At 35.3% G+C, this 9,659-nt stretch overlaps 1 protein-coding gene across 1 annotated transcript; it reads right to left on the bottom strand.

The window, feature by feature from the left end:
• Positions 1–3,951: 3,951 nt before the first annotated feature.
• On the bottom strand, positions 3,952–7,659 carry LOC113289098 (expansin-like A1). Its single transcript, XM_026538270.1, has 5 exons — positions 7,418–7,659; positions 7,187–7,296; positions 6,916–7,094; positions 4,610–4,742; positions 3,952–4,463 (listed from the first exon to the last, which is right to left on the bottom strand). The coding sequence occupies exons 1-5, from the start codon at positions 7,572–7,574 to the stop codon at positions 4,215–4,217; spliced, it is 828 nt and encodes a 275-aa protein (XP_026394055.1). The 5' UTR covers positions 7,575–7,659; the 3' UTR covers positions 3,952–4,214.
• Between the last annotated feature and the right edge of the window lie 2,000 nt (positions 7,660–9,659).

Here is a 9,659-nt window from a genome sequence, read left to right as displayed (position 1 = left end):
ATAATACGAGAAAGACACATCAACTCACAAAACACAAGATTTATAGTGGTTCGACCAATACATACAACTTGTATATATTGTTTACATCCACTTTGAGCCGCACCAACTAAATCCACTATGAAGAAAAACGATTACAACGTCGTGTGAATCCCAGCAAACCCTTGGTTACACCGTATAAATTACCCGAGACGATAACCTTGTCTCTTGTTCCTCATCAATATGCTCTCACAAAAAAACCCTAGCTTTTTACCCTAAAAGTTATACAAGAAAGAACTCTCTTTTCTCTCTAAAAATATTTTCTTCACAATAAAATTCTACAAGGCCTAATTACCTATTTATATAGGTTACAAACTTGGCCACCAAGAATTCTAGCCGGTTTAGGAAACCCCTTCCCTAAATAACCACAAATAACTTTAGGAAATAATAATTAGTCTTCAATAACTAACACGAAGAACTTAGCTTGTGAATGGACAAAGGATAAGATTCGTTTTAACAGTGTCGCACCATGGTTATCAGAACCCCACTAATAGAACCGGTAAGTTTCTCAAATTTGTATCGGCATTTTGTTATTGTCCTCGCAATGTTTAATTATCTATTCTTTACTTTATCTTTCCGGACAGAAGTTAAAAGATAAGGATTATGAAGAAAGCGTTAAAGCAAGTACTCCTCCGTGTCGTGTTAGAGAGCCAAATGGCATTTCCCCTCTATTGGAATTCCTTTGCCTTCCTGCTGCTTTATATATAACTGGTCAAGTTATATGTGTTTTTTTCTTTTTTTTGCTCCGTAAATAAGAAATATATTAAGAAAGAGGCTAATTACAAAAACAGCATCAAAGCACGCCACCAAAAAAAGAGAGGGGAAGACAAGGAGAAACAAAGGAAACCCAAAAAACCCCACAAACTAAGGAGGTTCAAATGATGAAGTCAAGTTATATGTGTTGATGGTGGGTTTACAGTGAATGGGTTTTACCCTGCAAATGATGGATACTGAAAGTCCATAAAGTTATGCTGCAGTAGTACACAAATAAATGAAAGTTCACTCCTACTTTCTTGTCACCTTCTTTTCCAAAATCCTCTTAGTAGTGTTGTAGCAGATTTGTTGGCCATGGTGCTTATACATCGTCTTAGTGGTGGAATGAGCCACTTTCTTTTATTGGCTCGGCTTTAAGAAACAACAAATCGAGTCTATCTACTCATAGATCTCGATGATTCTGTTTTGTTACCTTTTTTTTTGGCTTAGTCCTCCACTTTTTGTTTCCTTTTACTTTTATCAATAAAATCTCTTCACGAGTGTTGCTTATTATAACAAAAATCTTTTTACAGACGCGAATACGACAAGATACGGAAATATTATTGTGTACTTTTCTTGAATAAATTATGATGTTCAAGAAGAATAAATTATGATGTTGGCTCACCTTCAAAGTACTTTAAACCTTCTACGGGAAATCTCCCCGTATCTCTTGTTCTTCTGCATAGAAACTTTGTCGAGAACAATACAGAATGCTGAAAATCTGGGACTGATTAAAGGCATAAAATTGGTTCATAAAGCGCCATCCCTTAGACACCTTCTTTTCGCAGACGACTGCTTAGTCTTCTGCAAGGTGAGTGAACAACTTGTAAAAACTTGGTAAATCTGTTTAACAATTTCAGTTTGAGTTCAGGCCAAATGATTAACATGAGTAAATCGGGAGTGTTTTTTAGTAAAAAGACTGACACTAGCATCTGTAGGAGGGTTAAAGAAATCTTAGGAGTTACAGCAATACCTCTGACGGACAAATACTTAGGTGCACCTTTGTTTACAAACAGGTCGAAATTACATTTTTTTCAACCTTTAATTGAAATCTTAAGAACTAGAATGACGGGATGGAATGGGATAAACCTGAATAACTCAGGGAAAACTGTCATGATAAAAAGTGTGGCTTCGTCTGTGTACGTGTATCAAATGAATTGTTTTAAACTGCCTAATAAAATCTGTGACCAAATAACAAAAATACAGTGAAACTTTTGGTGGGGAAAAATGATAAGGGTTTAAATAAAAAAGGGAAAAAAAGTGTTTGTTTTAAAAATTGGACATCTATTTGTAAAACTCTGAAAAAGGAGGTCTAGGTATAAAAAATGTAAAAAATTTTAACATGGCCATGATAGCTAGGATGGGTTGGAACCTGAGTCAAAAACCAAATTCTATTTTTGCCACGATTATGAAAGCAAAATATTATCCTGATTGTGATCTTCTTCATAAATAGTAAACCAAACAAAAATGATAGCTGGGTTTGGAAAGGGTTACTAAAAAGCATAAATCATATAAAGAATTGTTGTGTATGGGATCTAGGAAATGGAAGAGATATTGATATATGGGAGGATAAATGGATCCCAGATGCAAAACCTCATATACCTAGAAATTTAACTGCTACTACGGGCCTTAAAAAAGTCAATGATCTCATTTTGGATAACAAAACATGGGACATAAGTAAACCTGTAACATGCTTTGATAGACAGATAGTTGAAAAAGTAAAGAAGATAAGAGTACCAACTGAAGATAAAATAGATACCCCGAGATGGAGCTTAAACAAAAAAGGTATGTTTTCTGTTAAATCCTTATATAACCATATCAACTCCAATGGCATTGCTGAGAACAAGTGGAATAGAATCTGGAATTTGAAAGCCCCCCCATCTGTTAAAATTTTTATTTGGAAGACAGCGCACTCAATCCTCCCTAACAGTATGAGAGTTGTTGTTGTCCTACCTGAAATTGACACTAAGTGTAAGTTATGTAATGCAAATGAAGAAACTTTGAATCACTTATTTCTGCATTGTAACTATGCAACACAGGTATGGATGCATTTAAACTTTGATATGAATTATGTTAGAAATGGCACAACAAACTTTCATGATTGGCTCTCTATCTGCCTTGCAAACTCTGAGCTAGAAATTTATGATATAGAATGGAATGCTCTGTGTAGTATTATAATATGGTTTATATGGAAAACAAGGTGTGATGTAGTCTTTAAAAAGAAACATCAGAGCAGCACTACAACTGCAAATAAGATCTTAATATCTTAATTTTAAAATTAAATCTATTAATAATAAAATATTTTTTTTATTTTGAATATTATTTAAATAAAGATAAAAAATAATAATAATTCTTATTCATATTTTAATCATTTAATATCTTAATTTTATTTTAACTTTTACCTTTAAATACTATTATTATTGTTGTTGTAATTATTATTTTATAACGAAAATTAATAAAATTTGATTAGTGAAACAATTATACGTAAATAAATATTTAAGGGTAGATTTTGTCTTTTTAATATAATAACAAGGTTAAAATAGTGAATCAATTAATTAAAATTGAGTGGGTCCACATCTTCTATTTTTACTGCTTTTAAAAGCTACTCTTGGATAGTTTTTAAAAGTTGGTCTAAAACAGAAGTGCTTTTAGAGAAAGCGCTTTAAAAAAAGTTTACCAAATGCAATTTTCCTAAAAAAGTTTGTAGGAGTGGGCTAGAAAGTGCTTTTGTAGGAAAAAAAATCATCCCAGACGGGGCTTAAGTTGTTCTACCAGCAATGTTGTTAGTTATTAAGAATTAAGATATTTAAAAGAAAACAGTGAAACCAAAGAAAATGATATCTTAGTTCTGATCAAGCTATTATGTTCAAGAAGGAAAAAGACTAAAGATACATGGTGCCACTGCAGTGTGTCTACCGGATGTCCAACACATAGTACACTAAAGTAGGCTAAGTAATGTACCTAAAACGTGTCGAATACCGACATATGCCGGATCGACACAGATGCCAGAGAGTTCGTTCTTTCTGGCGTTCTTGCGGTTGCTCATCAGAGTTCAACCTTGTTAGAATTTTGTCTAAATTGGGAGTCCCAGTATGGTGTGATTTCCTAGACTCTCGTGAGGACAACTGAAGAATAAGTAGCTAAAATGTGAAGCCAGACTTCTCCCATGGGAAATGATAAGCTTAAGTAATTTATGAAGCATGCCCTTGCTTCCATTGATGTTGGGAACACAAATTTAAATAAACATCTTACAGAAGTTTTACAGTCCACTGTCTTACAATATTCCCCTGATATCAATAAAACTACAAGCGCAATGCTTTCTTATTACCATTGTCACTGCATCTTATCATCTAACCAACCAAACAGAGATTGATATAAAAGCTAACTCCTTTGGTTATCAACTCTGATTTAGACGCTGGTCGTCTTCAAGGACTTGGACAAGTAGTACAAGGATCACTAGTAGCATCAATGGCGTCATTGAACTGCTCGCCAAGATCATAAATCTCCCCAGCCTTCCAGTCAGCAGGCAAAGGCTTCTTCGAATACACAATTCTTCGATCAAACCCTCCAGTTACCCACAGCCTAAAATACAAAGGTGCATCTGGAATAGGACTACTCATATCCCACACTGCACCATAGTTCCTCTTCATGGCATATGGGCGTGTTTCGTGCAGCTGAAATACATGGATCAAAACAAATATTCAATATGCTATCTTCTCTGTTCCTAGTCAAACTAAAGGTACAGTTTAATCACTATTTCAACAGATGAGATGATCCAGTAATTAACGAGCTCAAATTAGATGTCACCCGCATAAATTACCTTTAACAATTCAACAATCTTGATATCTGTTTGACCGCCTTGGTACAGGAATGTAACTGCCAAGTAATGTGGCTTCTTGCTGTTTTTCTCCACTCTTACAGACAAGTTCTGGCTCTGATATATACATGGTACCCTGCAATCAAAATAGGCGAAAACATGAGAATAATTAGCTTTCTCAATCCCATTTCTGTAAATTTCATGTTTGCTAGGACCCTTTCAAGGGTTTAACCAACATCACAGATAACTCTTAGGCCAAATCGCAACTCTCAGCTTAGAAGACAATGCAGAGACCACCAAATTTGCTGTTTAGTCATAAAATAAACTACATTACACATGGCTGAGACCCTAAACACCCTCCAAAATGGATCCTACACCTTCAAAGGAGTGCATAGGAACTCAGACCAACGCAACATATCGAGTGAACAGCAAATAGCAGCCTGGTATAGCCTTATCTACTATATTACATGATGGTTAGCAAATTTCCTTCCGACTAAGATGTGACCGGGTCACATACATTTTGTATGTGGTCCATCTTAATATCTTGACACGTATTTAAATTACAAACATGCCCCCTCTAAATCCCAGTAATTGCTTCACTTTTTGAGAAAGTAGGAAGTTAAGACAAACAGTTAGGTAATAGAACTGTTTTGAAAAGAAAATTCACTTTATAAGACGTGTCAAAATATTAAGATGGGCCACATCGAAGCCGCACTGAGCAAATTTTATCAAGTTCCTTTCTTTCCTAAGTGAATTAATGCTGTCTTGTTATTGGAGAGATAGAAGAAAACAAAATCTAGTTCCTAACAGAATGATAATTGTGACTCAAACTTTTGAGAAATTGTTGAAAAAATGAAAAGTGATAATAAAACTAACATGTGTTCTCAAGGGTTTCAGATTTAATATCTTCATTGCCTTCACTAGTCGATTGCACATGCGTTGCACGTACTATTTAAAGAGAAGCCTATGTTGAACAAGGATTCATGCAAAATAATGAAAGACCTAACACTGATGAAATATCAAGTTATAGGACTATCGGCTGTTGTAATACAGCTTCAACTTAACACCAATATGGCACATTTGAGTTGTGTCTGTCAGTGTATGTTTTCAAGAAACAAATTATGTCAAAGACCAATAATCCAGTGGCTCAGTAATCCAGTAATCAAGACTTTCGCTTATCCAATAAATCTTCATACAACGCAAGTTTTTCTGTAAACAACACGTATAACGCACATGTATCCAACTAATACTTTCGAACACAAGTTACTTCTAAGAAACCTTTACAAACAAAAACGAAACAAAAAAGAGGACATCAACGATGCTATCTTCTCTATCATCATTCTATTAAATTAAATTTACCTTATTTCAAAAGCAGAATCCTTCCCATATATTTAAGATAAATTAAACATTTGCTCAATCATTAAATCTCAACTGCAACACATAATTACCTGCTATCAGAGTCCTAAATTGGACCGGTTCTGAACCTTAGAGGTCCAAGGCCAACTGATACAAATAGACCAATCACAAATGTCTAGGATTGTACCCAATTCAAAATTTATGCAGCAATGAGCTTTTGAAATCTAGATCCAGGGGATACAGGTTTAAATCAGTAGGAATCATCTATTCTCATAATTGTCAAGTGAAACACGGCAACCTCACTAATGTGGATACTGAACTGACTAATCTCTCCCTAGCGTGCCCAAACATATCTACAAAAACCACTTCTATACCGCCCACATTCGAATAATTAAGCAAAGAGGGCAGTAATGGGTGAGCAACCTGCATAAAGCTATTAACATACATGGTATTCAAATGATTCACATTTCTGACATACAACCGAAAGGTATGCGCTTAATGGTGGTCTAAACCTATGCATCTGTATATCCCGATCTATCCGGCCTAGGAGGATGATGGCTCATATAAAGCTCATAGGCCTAGCAAAATGTAGTCAAACAAATATTCTGAAATTCTAATGTGAAGCTTTAATGTGACATTGCGAGTAGTTCTGCGGGATCCATTCATTACAACCTTTTGCCGAAGCCTAACAAAATTGGATAAAGCTTGGAAGACCACTAGAAACTATGGCAACAAATTCATGGACAAATTTAGTTGCAGCAGGTGGCCTTATTGCCTCAAGCACACCTGTGTTTACAACGTTAGCCTTATTTAGGCCAATAAAATGTTGCAGGTAACCACTGTCCTAAAAGCTAACACAAAGAAGAATTTGATTCTGAATCCTAAATTACCTTCATCATCCCTAAAAATTTAAATCAAAACAAATAATCAAACTTAAAAATGAAAAACATTACCTCCTGTATTCCACATCTATAATCCCTTGACCTAAGAGTTCCCTAGCCATACCCTTACTAGCCATGGAAACCATAGCTCTGCTACTCAAAACAAAGTCTGTTTCATTGCTTTTATGTATATCAGTCAAGATCACAGTAGTTCCACTTCCTCTACACAGTTTTGGGTTCTTGCATTGTACCTACACAGTTACCCCCAAATTAATTAGATTCAGAAATTTAAAAACCCTTCTTAAAAACATTAAACATTATCCCAAGTAGAATATAAACATACATGATAACAGGCTCCACAACCAACGCCGTCTCTAAACAGAGAAGCAACACCAGCTGCAAGGTATCCTCCGTTGAAGCTTGGAGCCAATGAACCATACCCACATGCCCCAGCTTCAAATATCAAAAACTAAAAATTTTTTTCACAGTATATAAACAACATACACTTAACCATAAAAGAAAGGACCAAAAAATGTGACCATAAAATGAGATTTTCTTGAGATGGGGATCTTACCGGAGAGAGGAGCTTCAGAGCGAAAATAAGCAGCTTTGCTTTGATGCACTCTACAAGTGGGCTTGCAAGGAGGAGGAGGAGCAGTAGCAGCAAATGAAGAAGAAGAAATACAAAGGAAGAAGAAACAGAAGAAAAAAGACACAACAGAGATAGCCATTGGTGATGATTCTGGTCACTCTCTTGGATACTGTGATGAGGAAAAAAGAGTGTTACTTTATAGAGAGAAGAGTAAGAAAAGTAGTAAGTGTAAAACAGTGGAAGAAGGGTTGTGGGGGTATTAATTAATTAAACAAGAATTAATTACTGTGAAACATGGGATGATTAATGTGAGAGAGAGGAGATAGAATCTGACTGAGAGTCTGAGAGAGCCCCTGTTTTGGGCATAGAAGACCACGTGGTGAGGTGAGGAAGAAACACTTCTCGGTTTCTTTCTACATCCACCGACTAGGACTAGGCAGTAGGCACGCGCAAAGCTGCTGAAACAACAGCTATGACTGTGTAGTACACGCAAAAGCTGATGAAGGATGGATAATGTTAAAACAGAGGGGTTTATCCGTTTATGGAGATCTTTGGTTCAAGAATCTAAAGCCTAAATATATACAGTTTACCTTTTTTTAAAAAATATATTCTCAGTTTACTTACTTTAAATTTCATGATCAATGACGAAATTCCGATGAAGAGGGGTAAATTCGTATGGATTGGTTTCAATCTTAGCAAGAAACACGCCTTAGATGTTGCAATAACTTAACTACGAGATAAAAAAACCAAATAACACTATGGTGCTTGTACATTCCCGTCAAATACCTAGAATTCCAGAGCCAAAAAAAAGTATTCATAAAAAGATATACTATCGAGGGAGGGAATGATTCCACCAGAAACTGGTGCACAATTATTTTCTTCCTAATTATGTATTCTCTGATCAAAATTTTCAAGGTCGATTCCGCATTGCCGCGGTACTTGATGTTAATGATTATTAATGAGATTTATCAGGTAGAACCTCAATTTAATCATCAATTTAATGCACTGAATATTAGAGGTCATAGTCTTGAACAAAAGGTTATTTCATCCCTAAGGATTATAGGTTACGGGTGTCATGCAGATTCGAACAATGTGTATCTTCGCATGGGCAAAACAACTTCACTCAAGTATCTTCCATTGTTTTGAGAAGTAATAATTAATCATTTGGATCCAATGTATTTACAAAAGCCAACTGAGGTAGATGTTAGAGAAATATTAAAGCAAAACGACGATTGGGATTCCCAAAAATACTAGGTACTCTTGATTGTATGCATTTGATATGGCTGGGATGCCCTACATATTGAGCCGATCAATATAAGGGTCATTGCCCAACTATTATCCTTGAAGTTGCTGCTTTTTACAATTGTTTGATATAGCACGCTTTCTTTCGTCTCCCGGTTCACAAAATGATATTAATATTTTGTACAAGCCCATTTCGCAATCAATGACCATCGATACACTTGTAGATATTACCTTGCGGATATGATTTATCCAAAATGGTCAACCTTGGTTCAATGTTATCGTCAGCCCCTGACGGCGAATTAGATCGTTCATAATGACATTTTAACAGTAAGCAAGTGGAGTTGAGGAAGGACGTGGAACGGGTTTTTGGAATTATGAAGCAGAAATTCGCTATCGTTTGTGGGCCATATCGTGGTATAAGTGCTCGTGAAATGCACAAGACTATACTCACTTGCATAATTCTTTATCATAATTTAGGTAACTCGTCGTAATAAGGATTGTACCAACCATGTTGATGAAAATTTGAGGCTTGAGATTCAACCAGAAAAACCTGCAAGGAACTATGTGCAGATGACTAATTACATTCAAAATCAGAATCTATATGCCAGGTTAAGAGAAAATCTGAAAGTCAATCTTTGGGAAGAGTTTGGAAGAGGCGGCGGGTGTAATTTTAAAGTTTTGTTGCATTATTAGTTTAAACATTTAATTGTTAATTTGTTTGTAGTTTGTTATTAAATATTAATTTTTTAAAAATATTAAATTGTCACTTGTCGGTTTTCGTTTTGTTGTTATTAATATTAATTTTTATAAAAATATTCAATTATCACTTAGCGGTTTTCAGTAAGTCGGGCGACAAACACTCTATCGCCAACGGCTAGTTTTCCCCAATTAATTTCGATATATTGCATATATATACCACCGTTCAACCATGTTTCTAAGTCACATCTTCTCACTCCCTAATCTCCATCAATATGGATAATCC

This window comes from Papaver somniferum, chromosome 6, assembly GCF_003573695.1.
Source record: "Papaver somniferum cultivar HN1 chromosome 6, ASM357369v1, whole genome shotgun sequence".
Lineage (NCBI taxonomy): Eukaryota > Viridiplantae > Streptophyta > Magnoliopsida > Ranunculales > Papaveraceae > Papaver > Papaver somniferum.
Note: the sequence above shows the minus strand (reverse complement) of the source record. Positions and strands in the feature narration are given on the sequence as shown.